General features: G+C 27.8%; 1 protein-coding gene across 1 annotated transcript in view; it reads right to left on the reverse strand.

The window, feature by feature from the left end:
- Window positions 1-617: 617 nt before the first annotated feature.
- Window positions 618-17968, reverse strand: part of LOC129966876 (WAP four-disulfide core domain protein 1-like) — a 65217-nt gene continuing 47866 nt past the window's right edge. Inside the window, exons 4-7 of the mRNA XM_056081480.1 lie at window positions 16799-16954; window positions 15684-15737; window positions 2109-2193; window positions 618-1495 (exon numbers count right to left, since the gene is read on the reverse strand). Of these exons, the coding sequence (XP_055937455.1) occupies window positions 1453-1495; window positions 2109-2193; window positions 15684-15737; window positions 16799-16954 (338 nt within the window). The 3' untranslated portion in view covers window positions 618-1452. The remainder of the gene's footprint in view (window positions 1496-2108; window positions 2194-15683; window positions 15738-16798; window positions 16955-17968) is intronic.

Consider the following 17968-nt stretch of genomic DNA (forward strand, 5'->3'; position numbering starts at 1 on the left):
TTTCAAAAACAAATCTGTTGATATTGATAAGATTTTTAAACAGTAAGTTAGCAAGGTATTGATAAAACAATCAAAAGTGTTTGGATTAATACAGAAATAGAGATAAGTATGCATTTTTTTACATTGGTTTGTTTAGTGTAAGATAATATTTTTATTTGAAGATAATCTGCAAGTTTTTGACGTAAATCAGAATTATCAATCGTTCTTTGTTTTTGAGCATGAGAGGAAAAAAAAAAACATTTTTTTTATTTTTATTTTTTGTTTTTATTTTCATATTTATTTAAAATGAAGTTTTTTGATAAAAAAAAACTTAGCACAAGTGTAATAAATTGTGAAAGAAGATACAAAAAAAAAAAATGTTAGTAATTTTATTTTCAAGACACATATTAATGAAACTTCTCGCTGTACAAAACAAAACAAAATACAATGCTGGATGATTCAAAAACACAAATATATTTACAACTTGTTCTCAAAATATACATTGAATAAAAGAAAATGTCCAAAAATGTCAATCAATTTAGTAATAAATTATGTATTCCCTAATTAATACATTTTTGTATAATTATAATAATTTTTTTAAAAACAGTACATAAATAACTGAAAATATCCTTTATTTGAATAAAAAGCATTGAAGTAATATTATATTCTGTATAATGAATATATAAAAGTATGGGTATAACTGACCTCTTAAATACAACACAATATGAGTAAAATTTAGTATTATTGTTAATCTGCAAATATAGATGAAAAAATGCTACAATTTTCGAGTCAAAAGCACTGTACAATGAATAATGCTTTAAAAATAAGTGATTTTAACTACTTAATTGATCTATTTTCTTTACTATCTAATTAGGAGACAATTGTCTACTCGGATTAAAGACATTTTTATAAGGTAGAGGAGATATAAATTTAAATTGAGTTGTTTTGATATCAATGAAATCATTGAAATGCTTATATCGAATTATTTTTTCGATATATCATCATTCTTTAATCATAATATGTTTTCATAACAGGTTTTAAATTTGTGAAATCATTTCATCATTCTAATGGTGATCATTTTGATCATTCTAATGATGTTGGCATTAGGAAAAAAACATTGCTAACAATATAAAACATCACATGAAAATCATAAACAGTAATGGAAGAAATAAAATAAGGAATTTACAGTTTTAAAAATGCATAACTGTGTTTAGTTTATGATCGATATAAAAATGGAAATGATTTGCTCATTCTTTTCAGAATTCTGAAATTCATACTGTGATGTACTACTCTTTTAATCCTCCAGCGAACAATTTTAATTATGATGACTGACATGAAATATTACAGATTTCTATCACTGATCTGAGCTCACTGAGCACAGTGTGTTCATTGTATTTGTGAAACTTCATGGCGAGGTCTACATGCTTATCACAGTACTTTATCAAACTTTCCTGAATGAATGGTTCCTATTTTTCATGGCTGCACTTTACATTCTATAGATCCTTCAATGCACAAGCTAGAAATAAAATGAAAAGAAAAAAATTGAAATTGACAGATTTCATTACATTGTTTTCCAATATAATTATGCACTTAATGATGTCAATATAGCGGGGCTCTGACGAGCTGGCAACTGATCTTCGATTTTCAAGGAAAGAGTGCATTTGCAGAAAGGGAGAAAAGTATGAAACGAAGAGTGGGTCGTGGAGAAGTAATAGGGCAAAAATAAATGAGAACAGTCTCAACTTAATGAATTTTTTTCCTCAATTTACCATTATTGATATAGTTTCAATCACATATTATGAACATATGTTTGGATGAGTGACAAGATTACCTTGGTATAGAAAATTTGACGCAAGATATTGAAATCAAAATTGGGAACTAATGCAAAATTCATTAAAAAAAAGAAATATTTTTTTTTCAAAATGCATATTTTATTTTATTTATTATTATCTGAGCTGAACATACCTTGATTTTTGAAAAATTTCGGTAACAATATTTTGTGCACTACATCAATCTGTTCGCTATACTTCCCTTGCCATGACCGAAATTATCGCAAATACAGGAGTATGAGACGGCGTTCTGTTTTGTATTTCGCTAAATTATAAAAGTATAATATCTTATTTACTTACCAATCATCAACGTACGAGCGAGTCATAAATTCTTTCATGTCTTCGTACTGTTTTTCACTCAAAATGCAGCCACCAGGTAGATAGACTAGAAAGGAATTTAAAATAATAAATTAGGCTTCAAATGAGAAAATTCATAAAGGTCAGAATTTTACGTAATATTTACAAGCAGCCACCGTCGATCAGTTATTCGTCCACTTATCAAGAACACAAATTTAGTAAATGTCAATCAGATTTTGATGTACTATATTTTACCACACCAAATGAAGGTACTATTTTAAATTAAATTTAAAGAATCCTTTCCCAAGTCCGCCTCTGATGTCTCATCTTGGTCGGGGGGGGGACATTTTTGGGCGGAATGATCGAATTACCTCAGGATTGTATAACTTAGTAGATATACCCAAGACAGCTAAAGCTAGTAGAGAATTGGAGCTCATTGAGCCCACACCTCCCGATGCCCAAGGTCTTGAAAACGATTGAAGCTCCTCCTTTCCCACAACCATGATCAACTTTTTGGAATTTTTTTTATTCGTGAAACTGTTTTAGCAAATCTGACATTTATAAATAAAATGAAGAATAAACCAATAGTTTTCCAATAAACCAACAGTTATAAATAAAAAGTGGGAACTCAGCGAAATAAGCGAAATCGGTCCAATTGATGAAGCTTGGGGCCGTAATAGTGTAAGTGACCATTAGGTAAGATGATCATCATAAGTAATAGTTGAATAGTGTAAGGTGTTCATTGAGAAAATACCGGGATATCATAAGCTAAATTTCAAGTGAAATGTAAATTTCCGAAATTGATACACTGGTCGTGTTGGGAACTCCATAGTGGATTCTTCCCATAGTGAATGTACAATGAAGTAGTTGTTCTGAGCTTCCTTTTGAAAATGGATATAGGGTGGGAACAGACGACAAATGATTACTTCTCCAAGGGCCATAGGCTTTCGCGTGAACAGAAGGGAAAAAGAAAAAAAAAAGAAAAAAGACGAAATCGAACAAGTAATTGGTATTGGAAAATTGGTCCTTTGTGTGTGTGTTTTTTTTGTAATTACTTATAGAAATATTTAAATACATAATGATAATATATAAAGCTTAGGGGTAATAATATTAGATACATAATTAAAAATTACCATAAGTTCCTTTGGAAAAGGTATAATTTAGAAATCTCAGAAAGATAATTCCAAATTCATAAACTTTATACAAAAATAATTTTTTAAAAATTACAATCATTTATTCAATCATATTATATATAAACCAGCTGCATAAATTTTTTGCCACGTTTTTTTTTTTTTTGTATGCAATTGTTGTAAAGGAAATAAGTAAATGATGCAAAGCTATTTATTGTATTTACGATAATTATTATGTTAGATTTAAAATAAATTATTTTACAAATATAAAAGTCGTTTAAAAATAATAGGGAATCCTTGAAACAAAAATGTAGCAGCAATGTTAATTTTTCAGAATTTTATTTCCATGAACTATACAGCAGTTAAACGTGATCAACTGCTATTTTAATATTCTAATCTAAAACAGTTTCAATCAGTGATTATAAAAATATTATACATAAATTGTTGTCTCAATATTATAATAGAATTAATTCAAAGATACAAAAAAAAATAATCGTTGTCTTTCAAATTTGAGCAATTTCTATTGTGTAGCTGCATGAATTCGCATCTTTGTATTTCTTCTTTTCCTCAATAGATGGCAGCAGTATACAAAACTGAGATCTCTATTCGGAAAGCGCAATAGCATAGAAAAAGAACCTGAAATGGAAGTTGATTAAACACGTGGGCGGACGGACAGTTATCTCATTTCGCTCTCAATAAGGAAACGTTGGCAGTCATTGGCTGCGATTTGTGGGTCAAATCAGGCCAGGGTTACACTTATTGTACACCTCTGTGAAAGAATAATTTTTTCAATTGATTTCATGTGATAACATTTATGAATACCATCTGCAAACGTTTTAAGCGATTTTTCAAATTTAAAAAAGTTGAAACAAACTTAACAAACGATATATCGTAGCATCTGAAGGAAATAATTTAAGAACTAAAATTTGTTTTCAATTTTTGTTCTTAATGAACGTTAATTATGTTTGTTCATAGGGATACAGAAAGTAAAACTAATTTTTAATGGATATTATTTTTATAATAATAATATTAATAATAAAAATTCTGAAAAAAAGAATTCATCTTTTCGACCCAAAAAGTTTTTCCCTATTTAATATTAAAAGTGCATCATAAATTTTCTTATGCTCAAATTATTTTTAAATTTCAAGATGCAAAAAAATAAATAATAATAATAATAATTCTGAAAATGTTAAAATAACTAATTTACATATCTGAATTATGAAATCAAATTCATATTTCTTTAATTTTAAAAATTATTATTAAAATAATTTAAATATTCTCCAAAGTTTTTTTTAAAACATCAGAATAAAAGGGAGTTGTACCATTCAATTTTCATATTTTTAAATTTCAAGTGCTTTCGAACGCAGTTAATATAAATTTTGTTCATTAACTGGTAAAAATGACTAGTTATTAATAAAAGAGCTAAATTTTCCAAATTTCAACTCGAAATGGTCTAAAAACAGCAGCGAAAATAAAGATAACGTGACTGTATCGGATAATTTAGGTCAAAAGAAAAATGTCAAGAAGTTGATTTTAAAAATGTAAAATTTATAGGCCGACGTACAATCTGTAAACTGAATGACACGCCATAAATAATGAAAATATCGCTCAAAACGATCTGATCTCAAACGATCAAAACGAACGTAGAAACAGAGCTACCAAATTTGGCAAGTAGTTATATTTCTTAGGTAGTAGGAGCTCGTAAAAAAGGGCCTTTTACTATATTTTATTGAGTTTTTAATTAAAAATTAATCAAAATTTTAAAAGTTTTCCTTGCTAATTTTAGAGTATATAATTATACAAAAATCATCTTTACACAACTTTAATACACATAAAAGAAGCTTTCCATCAATAACCATTTCTCCACTATCTTTCTCTCGAATTCGAATAATTTTTTTAATACTTTAAGTAAATTTTAGAACAATAACTTTAATTGTATGTACTATTTGCTGTTTTTATATTAATTCTCTTTTAAAATATTTATATCCTCTCTAAATTAATTTCATTGATTTCACAACAATAAAATAGTTAGGTTAAAATAAGTTAATAATTGACAACGATACAGGAATAATAGTAATGTAGTTTCAACGGCGGATTTCCGACTATGTAGTCTAGTCAGCTGCCTAGAGCGCCGTTCGACTGAAGGGTGCAGCAATCGAGTTAATTAAAAATGTTTTTAGCGAAGTTATTATATAAATTTGTAAAAATATAATTTTTATGAATCATAAAATATTAGAACTACATTTTATGTGTATATTGAGTAATTTAAATCTCCATTAAATTACATTTAAAAATTACTTTTTAAACATATATTAATAATTCTTTAATTCAGTATTCTATTTTTCACATGAAAGATATTGTAAAATGATAATTTTTAATATTTTATTTGTTTGAGATTCATTATTTCTTTATAATATCTAATAATAATTAAATACTTATATTTAATAGAAAGGTAAATCATTAACTAATAATTGTGGTTAATGTTGCAAGAAATTTATTTCAAATAAATAATTTTAAAATAAATAACAACAAATTTTTATAAAATTACTAAAATTAAACGAATTAACTCAAATAAACAATAAAATGTTGATTGTTAAAAATATGTTGAAATATGTAACTAAATTGAACATTTACAAAAAGAGGATCCTCATGATACGCTTTGTTTGTTGTGTTTTGCCACCAAAGGCCCAAATTTGTTACTGCGTAGGTTAAGAAAAAAAATTAATGAGAGATTAAAAATAAAATCATGACATTATTTCAAGAGATAATAAATTTTATTTGTATTTTTAGCATTATTTTGGTATTCAAGATACGGCCATTTTTAAGAGCACCATTTAACAGACCTGATGTTTGAATATATTTTTATTGCGTTATTCCATTTTAAAACAGAAAAAGAATAAAAAAATCCACATAAAAAGTGGAAAATTCCTTACTGATTCTTCATTTCATTCAACGCACAAACTAGCCCATCGAATAGCATTTTCTTAAAGATATGAATAAGACGCTTATTATCTTTTAGCTATTACAAATGCATTACTGAAAAAAAAAACAGGCATAATTTACGTTATCTTGATAACTTCAAGCACCATTTCCGCTCCAAATGCTTACCGCTATGACGAGGAATTCCAAGGACAATGCTATCATTTCCAGTAAAATATATAGGTAAGGAGACTTTTCACTTAGCCATCTATCCCATTCGATTTACTACTCGTGTCTTAATATATTTTTAACAACCCCTTTCCATTTCTACATTTGTTTGGGGGGGGGTGCGTATTTCAATTTTTTTTATTTCATTATAATTTTTTTATCAGACAGGTAAAACCAGTTACCAAATATATATTGCGATATTCGGTAAGTGGGTTTTTTCAATTTTTAACGATGCAGACACATAAATATTTTGAATACATGCATGTAAAACTGACTTGTTTCAACATTATATGCTGGTTTTAATTTGGATATAAATTAGATATGAAATATCTTTTACATACTTGATCCTAGAATTTAAATATTATGGTAATAAATTTACATACGAAAAAATATTCTCGAAAAGAACACTGGTAAGTATTGAAGGCATTTTTACTTTCAGGAGCAGAGAGAAAACGATGATATCTATTGTTTATTGCTTGTCAAATAATCAATGTAAAACTCATCGCCTTTTTTTTTTCTTGCTTCCTTTTTGTTTCGTACAATATGATCTTTCGTAACTGAAGACTTGTTTACTTTTCAAAATAAATAATTTATTTAAAATTTGTAAACATTTATTGTAAAAGCATTTTCTATTATCAAATGAACAACATAGCTTTGAGAATTGACTTCGAAAATTAACTTAGTAATCGAAAATTGTTTTTAACGCTAAAAAAATAATTAGAATAATTATTTATCAATAACATTCAATCAAATAATATAACTTGATGTAATAAGATTATGATATAGAATTAATGACGAAACACGCTAAAAATAGGTAAGGCATAAGATTTAATATACGGTTGTTGTTTTTTTACGGAGTACATCAAAATTTTGTCAATTCGCCAAAATTGTGTCAAGATAACGAGGTTTTGGCAAAAATTCGCCAAAACCTCATTATTTTTAATGACTACTAAAAATGGTATTGAACAACTTTTAATATTGAGATCAAAAATTGTTATTATTGCATATGACAAGAAATCTCTCCAAAATAATTCAACTTTGGAGACCATAAATTAATCGTAATTTCAGATCAAAAATATGATATGATAATCTCATTAAATGAAAAATAAGCAAATGCAAAGCACTGCCATAGAAATATTGAGAAATAAAATGATAAACTGAATTTAAAATTTACTTTTCTTTATCGCATGCAAATTATTAAAAATATCCTGATTGACAATTCAAATTCCTATTACTTAATTACATATGATTATATATATGATTTGAATAATATGGTATGAATCATGATATTACCCCCACTTCACATTAAGGCTTTAATTTATTTATCGTTTAATGACGACAATATTAGAAAACTGAGTAAAATCATTGTAGGAAAAAATAAATGTAAAAAATATTAATAATAATTCACTTAATATCATTTATCTTCTTCATGATTGAAAGCAATATACTAAAAAAAACACACGCTGATATCTATTTTAGGATCCTAAAAAGAACCCGCTGAACACTTTATGAACAGGAAAATGGAGCAATATAGTACTTAAGAATAGGTTTTCAGCCTGAGAAAATAAACAGTGAATCTTGCATAACGTATCTTCTACGCAAACAGGACACGTGTATTTATTTAAAGCCATAACGTTGCGCATGTGGTTTCAGCTACTGACTCACACGCCATGTGTTAGTGAATCATTAGTGTCAAGTGGAAAACAATATATCTTTGAAACTAAATTGCTCTATCAACAAAATTTGAGAAAATATTTAGGAATTGAAATAGGGTTAAACGCATTAACAATGCCATAGACCGTATAAGATTCATAGAACTTCATGGAGAAAGATGGTAATAATTGAATGCTTTAAAATATATTAAATGAAATACCTAATTATTAAAAATTGTCACTTACTTGACTTTTACTGTAGTTCATAATTATATGATGTTAAAAAAATAATATAATTATACACTGTTGAAGTATTAATATCTGTTCCTACACATTTTTTAAAAATACTCTCACAATTATTATTTTTTAAATATTAAATAAATTTATTTTTTAGATCTTGTCGCTTTTTTAAAATTTTGTATCCTTTAATAATAATTTAGTAATCATTTTTTTTTTTTTTTACATTTTTGAACTGAAAATTCTATCCCCCCCTACACATAATAATGAATTCAAATTAGCATTGCATTCTTCAATTCACTTGTAAAAACATTTACATCAAAGGGAATTCGTAATTTTTTTCCTCCACTTTGCAACACATTGAAAACATAGCATAAATAGATATCTATAAATGTTTCAATAATCACAAAGAAATAAGAAAAGTTATTTCATAATATATAAATTTTATTGTTAATAAATAATAATTTGAGAACTATTTAAAAGTATTTTAAATAACACCCTTAATACTTTATACCATTAAGTTTTAAAAGCATTATTTGTAACAATTAATTAATTTATTCTAATCATTTATTCAAAAAAAACAGCATGAAAAAATTAACATATAAATTTTTATATAAATTTTTGGGGCCATGAAATACTTTTACTTGTTATGATAGAATCATTTGTTTAGAAGGAAATATTTATATGTTACTATAAATTCAGTTTTTAAGCATCTAATCGTTTCAATGTCTCATAAAACTTCAAGCTAACATACAAGTTTAAAACCTGATTTAAAAGCAGAATTCATATTCTAAAGTTTCCACACTTAAAAAAAATATTTAATTCAAGTCCAATGATACCATGAGTTATCGTAAACTTTTCGGTTATTTTCGAAAACAAAAATGAATCTTTTGTTGAAAGTAAATAATTGCTTTTGGAAAAACTGTTTTAAATAACGGTTGAAATATGGCATTCAGCGCTTTTTTTTCTTTCATTTGTTTTTTCCCCTGAAAAATGCGAACCAGCTGTTTGTTGAAAATAATAAACACGTGGAAAGAACTTATTTTTCCTAAACGTTGTTTGAAATGCATTTGCATAGGTTTTCAATTTTCTTTTTATTATTATGTTTTCCAGAAGACTACTTTTGAGGAAAAAACGGACATTTTTCTTATTGGTATGATCGCAAACAACAGAAACTCTTTAATTTCGTTTTGTATATAATTTCTTTGAAAAATTAGGAGAAAAATTTTAATTCATAAAAATAAATTATATAGATATTTATCTATATAACTTGTAAAAAGTATAACTCCAAAAGTAAAAATTTGTCCAAGACCATCTGGTACTTTTTTCCTCTATCTCAAATGCTTTTTTATATGGAAAAGGCATAAAAAGAATCTATTTGCGGTAGATTACATTTATAGCAAATAAAAAGAAAAACGCACGTGATAAAAATATTAGGTTCCTTTTTAAAACAGAGAAAAGATAGAAATTTTTGTATATAATTTTTGCTATGGAAAAAATAGTTTTTAATTTTTTTTGATTCAAACTTTATTTTGTAGAATTGTGGATAATTTTTACATAATGCCAGTCATCAGATCATATAAAAATATTTTAAACACCATTTGATTACATTAAATTTATTCGAACAATGCAGGAAGAAAGAATTTAACAAAATATTCAAGTTTCAAAACTTTTAAAATTGATTTCCTGTCGATAAGTACTTTTTTTTCAATGTACATTTTAGCTATAAACTATCAAAATGTAATATTACTATTTTTGTTTAATCAGATTTTATATTTATATAGATATCATATATACAAGTTAAGGAAGAAAAAACTCATCCGATAATCGGAACAAATATTCGAAATATTCCACGCCAACTCACTTCCTCATTCAACAATGCAATTTTATTCGTTCCATTCCATGAAATCGCCTTCAACAGCAACAAATAAACGGAAACTTTCGAAAGTGACCGTCAATGGGTTGTCCAAAAAAGGCTTGTTCGACAAGTCAATAAACTCGATCATTGTCTGCTTCGTATATGTCAGAATCCCCGCGAATGGAAATGAGCGATGGATTTTCTTTTCTTTTGAACCGATATTACAAGGTCATCACATGTCTGCATTTTGTTTCCTGTCACAGAGAGCGATAAAAATTCCTGTGGTCAAATAAATCTGTGAGATAACAAACATCAACTCTTTGAGGCTAGATGACTGAGTGAGCATATGTTAAAATATTCTTGGAAAGATGTAAGTTCAAAAGAAATTATTCCGAGTGTAGGACAGCGGTTTGTTTTAAAAATTGATTCATTTTTGATAATTTTAATTTTTTTTTTATCTCTGAAGATCCACGAACTGCTATTAATAATTTACACTTTTTATGATAGAATATTGTTGTTCAACTGTTTTTCTTCAGACTTTTCATCAACACAGAATTCAAGCAGAATAGCAAGAATAGAATTAAGAGTAGCACGTTTTGAGTCACATAAAGTTAATGACAAGGAAAGCAACAATGACATATTATCAAATTATAAACTTATAAAATAAAATATCATTTTCGACTACCTATTAAATTCTTGATAATTATTATAGTTATCTGAAACCAATGCATGCGACAGAAATAATGGATTATCTTAGCATGCCTATGGACAGTTGCGGGTTTCAGACTATTGTTTGCCAAAGAATTCTAAAACCTTTTGCGCATGCGTTAGGATGAGTTTAATACATCAAAATAGGCCTGAGAGGAAAGATGAAAGGAGGAGATTTTGACATTTAACAATAAAGTAAACTCGTATTGCTCGTGAACTGAATTAATAAAATACATGTGAAACATACATGTGAAAAAAAATTGAACGAAAAAGTATCTAATAGGACAGAAATCAAGTTCAAAGAATGACGAAGAATTCCGGAAATGTACTCATCCTTCCGCTTCTTGAGATAAAATCGTCAAAAAGTGGTCGTCTCAAGATATTGAAACGAACAGTAGGCAGCTGCCTAGGGATATTGGTCTAAAAACTATAGCTATAGGCAAATTGATGCAAAAAATATTTGCTGCCAAGTAAATAAATTTATAAAAAATTCAAATTTTGTAAATTATAAAACATTGGAATAAAAACACTTTTTCAAGTATAATTTGCTCACTTTTCTATTTATTTCAATATGTTCGCTTAGTTTATTACGCAGTCTAAAAGGCATTTGCTTAAATGTAATCTCTACTAATAATAGGGATGAATGTGCTTATCTCTGTGTGGGTATTGAAACTTTACAGATGAAACCGCTTTACGAACAGCTAACAAAATTTTGCACACATGTACCTTGGAGAATGGGAATATGTCCCTTGTTTTGCCTTGCATTTTTAATTAGAATTTTAATTAATAAAAAATTATGTTGAGTTTTGTATTTTCCAGATTTAACTTCTGAAAATATTATTGTACAAAAATTAATGTACAATTGGCATTCTAATTTAATCCCTTAAGCCTCTACTAATAATAGGGATGAATATGTGCGTGTGTGTTTATCTGTGTGTGCTTGTATATGTGTGTCTATTGGAGCATTACAGGTGAGACCGTTTTATCAACAGCTAGCAAATTTTGCACACATATACCTTGAAGAGTGTAAATGTGCACCTCGGAAAGGTTTTATCTTCAATTTTTAATTAATTAAAAATTAAGTTTGAATTTTGCATTTTCCCGCGTTAAATATTATTGTACAAAAATAAATGTACAATTGGCATTCTAATTTCATTCCTCAAGCCTAATGCATTCTTTACTTTTTTTTATATGAAGTATAGAAGAGGAGAAAATGTTGTAATTACCAAAAACTTTGAACTCGAGATTTTGATGTATTTTCACGTCTTCTTAAATCCGAAAAACAAATTTTTGGTATTATTTCTATTCGAAAATATAATAACACAAAACTGCTTTGAGATAACAGATGAAATTTAATATGTAGTATCTATTCTAAATTTATAAATATCGAGTAAACACCAAATAGAAAATCCATTCAGAGAAGATACGTCTGCTCGGCTTCCGAATATACATCTGGCTGCGGTGACCTGGTTGTAAGCTCTCCGTTTCGAACCCGGAGGATTTCAGGTTCGAGACTCGTTTCTATCGAAAAACCGTCATGTAAGCGGGCCAGGCGCGCGTTAAATCCGTCGGGACGTATTCCAGCTGGTGCGGTGTGTAAGCTTGGGGAGAGGGGTACCAGCTCAGCTGTCGTTTTTGTCATCTGACCGCGGCTCAAAATTACGAGGCCCGTCTCGAAATAGCCGTAAAGTTCCTTTAAAACAGATCATTAATATAACTAAACTAAACTAAACTCCGTATTTAAATTAACACCGGTATTTTATTTATGAATGACCGTAAAGAGTAAATATAATTATCTTGCTTTTACTTTAGTTTTGTCAAGCACTAAAATATACAAAACCCTTCTGCTCAACAAAATATATATAAACTAGAATTTCTAATTGTATTGTTAAAAATGGAGTTGTCTTCCTTTTTTCATTTTACGAAGTTTAGTTTTAGAGCAAATTATTCTTTGTAATATCTTATGAACTCGCAAAAAATATTCACATATATTATTTCTAAATATTAAGTTTTGGTTGATCAAAAATTAATTTCTTTATTTAAAAGTTTGAAAATTTTCTGGAAGATAAATACTGAACGAGCTCGCATGGCTTCACTTCAGTGGGTGATTCTGTCGTTATTTAACGATAAACAAGATTGGATTGCTTCCAAATGTAAACATAAACAAACTATTTGACTGTTTGCCCTTTGCTAGAATAAGATGATGAGCTTAAATTCTCTGTAATAACCAATGTTTGGATTAAATGAATATCGAAAGATAAATCACCAGATAATTTTTTTTCTTCCTTCTTACTTGGTATTGATGTAATAAATTCTTTTTGGAAAAAAAAAAAAAAAAAAAAAACTTCTTCGAAAATGTTGAATCTGACAAAGAAGCTTCTATGGAAAATGTGCTAGAAGTTGAAAGATGAAGCGTCACATTTATAATACGAAAAAAAAAATGTTTAACGGAAAAGTTGTCAAAAATGATATATTTATCTTACGGGACAATTTTTTATAACATAAAAAATGAATCGGTAAAGATAGCCAAGAAGGGAAAAAAGAAAAATTATGTGAATGAAATAAATTTTAGAATATAAATAAGAACTTTTTTTCTCTCTACTGAAAATAAAATAGAAAGTAAATATGAGTGTACGTAAGGTGGCAGTATCTCAGACGAATCATTTAATGCAGAGGTATCATATTTTAGAAATTATATAAAAATTGTTTTAATGACTTTTTACATCGTTTTCAAATTCAAAAGATTTTCTTTTTAATGATAGCACTACGTTACTGAATAATTTTTTCTTGAATTTTGATAATTTGATAAAAGAAAATTTAATAGTTTTCAACAGTAGTCATCGTGAGATTCAAATTGTTTTCGTTGCTTCATCTAATATTTAATAATACGATTTTCTTCCATTAATGAAAGCTAAGGAAAAATGATTCTGCTTAATTTACCTCCGCAGTTTGAAAGGACTAAAAAAGTGGCGCATCGAGAATGACAATGTGCATTTAGAAAATAGGCTACGGTTAAGCTTTTAATGGAAAATAATGTCATTAAACTAGATATCATTAGGAAGGTTTGAGTGCACAATAAACAAAATAGATGTCAGATTATGAAAACGACGCTATTTTATATCTATCGCAACGTAATGCTTAAAAAATAATTTTTGTGGGAAATCATATATAAGAGATTAAATTAAAATTAAACAGTTCCAATATTCCCATAGAACTTTCTAGTCACTTCAGGTGGCTAGTGAAATGACATAATACAGGGAGAAAATTAAAAATTGTCAACAATTTATTTTTTAATAGTTGTTGCAGAGCCAGCGCAAGAACTTAAACTAGATCTGGCAACAACTGTTTCCCGCCAGAGTACTTTTGTTTTACGGCACAAAAAAAAAAAAAAAAAAAAAAAAAAAGACGTGTCTACTGCTGCTCTATGTGTGTGTGCTTTTGTGATGTCTGTACACGTTTTGTTAGTGTACCCCTGCTTTAGGTGTCTTCATCAGCAGTTGTTTTACGTATAATAAATGGAAAAAAGACAGATCAGGTCCCTTTTATTTGATTACCCACGAACAACAGTAGATAAGTAAAAATAAAAAATAAGATTTCTCAATTTAGTCTCCTGCTTTTGTAATTCATTTTGTATATTGCACCGTATTTAATGTATTTCCTGGCAGAAGAAGGCTTTGAATAAACACAGACGTGACATACCTAGCAGGACCAGTTCAATAGAAAGGCTATGTACTCGTAATGGCTTTTTATTTTCTTGTACATAAAGCGAGAAAGAAATTCTCATTTCTATATTTAGTTTTACCTTTCTAGTATACACAAGATAGAATTGTAATCGTCTAAAATTTCGAATTCGAGATTTTTACGAATCTAATCATTTCAGATCTTTCTAAGTTCGAAAAACATATTTTTTGCAATTATATGTGTCTGTGGACACAATAGTTCAAAAACGCTTTCAACTAGAGGGATGAAATTTGGTATATGAACTTTACACCAAATTTGTAGATTCTTATCAAACTGCCAACCAAAAGATTGATATTCTATCAATTAGTGTTTCATTATGTATGTAAAGGCAATAATTCAAAATTGCCGTGACTTAAATAAATGGAATTTGATAGGTGATCTTGTGACTAAAACTGTAGTTCCAGGTCAAATTTTGATGTAAATCTGTTCGGGTAAAAAGGCATCCAAAATACAAATCCGTTTATGGCCACTTGTGCTTTAACCACAAGCTAGGATTAATCTTGAAGGTGCAAGACATTCGTGGTCTTACTCAGAAGAGTATAACATCTTTCTTAAAGATTATACGAGAAAATTTTGGGAAAATCACTCCCACTTGTTATAGAGTACAGTCCACAATAAACACTATTTCCATATTGTGCGAAAAATTTGGTGCATAAATTATCTACTAGCATTATCTTTGTGCACAGCCTCTCATTACACACTTTCGACAGTGAATATAGAAGAGCATCCTCTTTTCCTTTTTAATATTTAAATGTTTCATTAACAGTTTGCTTTTGAAAAGAATAAAAAAAGCTTTCACAATCATAACTTCCCTCATTTAAATAATAATATTTCAAACTCTATGTGTGATAGTTCATCAACCAAATTTCTTATTAGAATTATTTACATATCTAATATGCAAATATTTTTTTTATTTGTTTTGTTTATTTTTATCGATGATTCACAATTCAGGTTTTCTTCTTAGTTCTAAAATAAAACTTACTGCTTTTCGATTATATATTTCTCATATATATTTAATCATAAACAGTCTAAAAATGAGAATTTCTTTATGAGATGATGCAAATTCAACTGTTGCTAATCTGTAGTAACTAAAATGATAAAATACCTGTTTGCTTTCGGGTTTTCTCTTTTAGGCCTGATCCATCCAACGATTCGGTTTCTGAAAGACAAAAAGATATCGTTTATTGACATAATTTAATGTGATTCATCTAGAAATAACTAAATTGAAATTTCTGATGAGTTTATGTTCAGGAACACTTTCAAATGGGATAAAGCTATGAAATTTCATTACATTTTATCTATGAATCTTCATCATTTTTTAAATAAGGAAATAAAATGTAATTAAATCAATAAATAAAGTGAAAAGATAATGTGTTGCTAAGTAATTATGCTTTTATTAAGCAAAACTGCAATTAACTTATATTTAAGAAATGAACAGAAAATTAGGTAATGATTTTTTTGTTTTGTTTTTATTCGGAAAATAATCATTTCCTGTCAAATAAATTTTTGTCCTTTCATTTTCCGTTTTTACATATGAGATATTCAGAGTTACATAATTTATTATATAGCCTCCATTTTGTACTTTAGTTAGATCTTTTTCGACATTTTGCATTCGAAACTGCTATTTTATTTGTAAAAAACGTTTGACAATTGCAGAATTAAAATAATAAATCGAATACTAAATAAAGATATCTAAAAGTAATGTAGCTCAAACCACTAATTATTCAATGATTTGGGGAAAATGCAATTTATCGAAATGATTTGCTAGCTATTTTGTTTAAAAATACGGAAATATATGAAATAAGACGAGATTGTAAAATTTCTGAAATTCTAATATTGCTTTGCTCGATTCTACTTGAGCTTGAAGTCTACAGATTAGAAAACCTTCTTACGGTTATACATTAACAGATGAATCTATTCAATCTGAACTCATAAATTAAACGTTCTTTTTTTATTTAAAAATTTTTTTGTTCCCGTCAAACATTAAAATATGCTTCTAACCATACTATTTTGTACCATTATATGATAAAAACGATGAACAGACAAATGCAATGCCATGATCCATACAGAAATTCATCTATTTGGCTTAAACCATATAGAAGAATACAATGGCAAAAACCAACACAAATAAATGTACATTCCTTAAAAGATACAGATATTACATTATGTATATCATAAAATATGTACATTAAATGGCATTTAGGTTTCAGTTTGCAGTACCTGGTTCTCCTACAGCGCCGGAATCAGGAACGCAGATGCCAGAATTATATCGCCTTTCTAACGGATCCCCGTAATCCTCGATTTTACAAACATATCCTTTGGGACATCCCAATGGTTCAGAAGGTGCTGGCCTTGGAGATGTGGTACAACGTAAAACTAGAATCAATGAGAAATCGAATTTATTATTTCAATATATAAATTCGTAATCTGATTCAAAAACGATTATTAAATTAACTACAAGGACGTTTGATTCATGAGAATTCATTTAATATAAATAAAAACGTGCGATTGCTTTTTTTATCGATACTTTTTGATGATAATTTTGTTATATTTTGGATCCTATAATTTTTTATGGTAGTTTCAATAGGAATAATTAAGTATTTTCATCAATGATACTGAGAGACTTTTTGATAAGGATGAAACACGTTAAAATGCTTAAAATTACTATCTCATTAAATAAAAATTTATTAAATTTACTAACAAAAATTCTTAAAAAATTTGAAATTTCTTGACAGTTAACTATTTCTCAACAAGAACATAAATAGTTGTGATTTTTAAAAAGTTATCCACAGTAATCGAGTAACCCTTTTTACATCTCAATAGGATAAAGAAAAAATAAAAACACAGAAATATAAAGTTACATATTTCATGAAATATTATCACTCTTCTACTTATATTCACTTTCGAACTCTTCTACAAAAATCATTCTTACTGAATTTAAAATTAGCTGTTATAAATCGATATATTTGCGTTAAGAGTTTCCTATGTAAATTTCAGATTATTTCCTATTATTGCTGTCTAATGTATAGTGAAATGCCCAAATAAGAGACAAACTATTCCACGAAGAAAGTAGATATACATTCACTACTACCATTTATGAATTCAATATCTTCAAGTATTTGAATCATATTTTCAGTGGTAACAACACACGACATAACATTACTCTACTCCTTGCAACTACACCGCCTTAAAAAACTTTAAAGTATCACGGGCATGAAAATGGAAGATGGATAAATCACACATCTGAGGGGGTTATTTTATTTTTTTGTTCACACTAAATTCTTAAGAAAAGCAAGCTCATTAGACTGGGCTATTTTCCGTGTTGTTCGTGTTATTAAGTTGTTTAGAAGTAAGTCAGACGTAAGCTAGTTAAATAAAAAAAACTATGAA

The sequence above is a fragment of the Argiope bruennichi genome, chromosome 4 (assembly GCF_947563725.1).
Source record: "Argiope bruennichi chromosome 4, qqArgBrue1.1, whole genome shotgun sequence".
Lineage (NCBI taxonomy): Eukaryota > Metazoa > Arthropoda > Arachnida > Araneae > Araneidae > Argiope > Argiope bruennichi.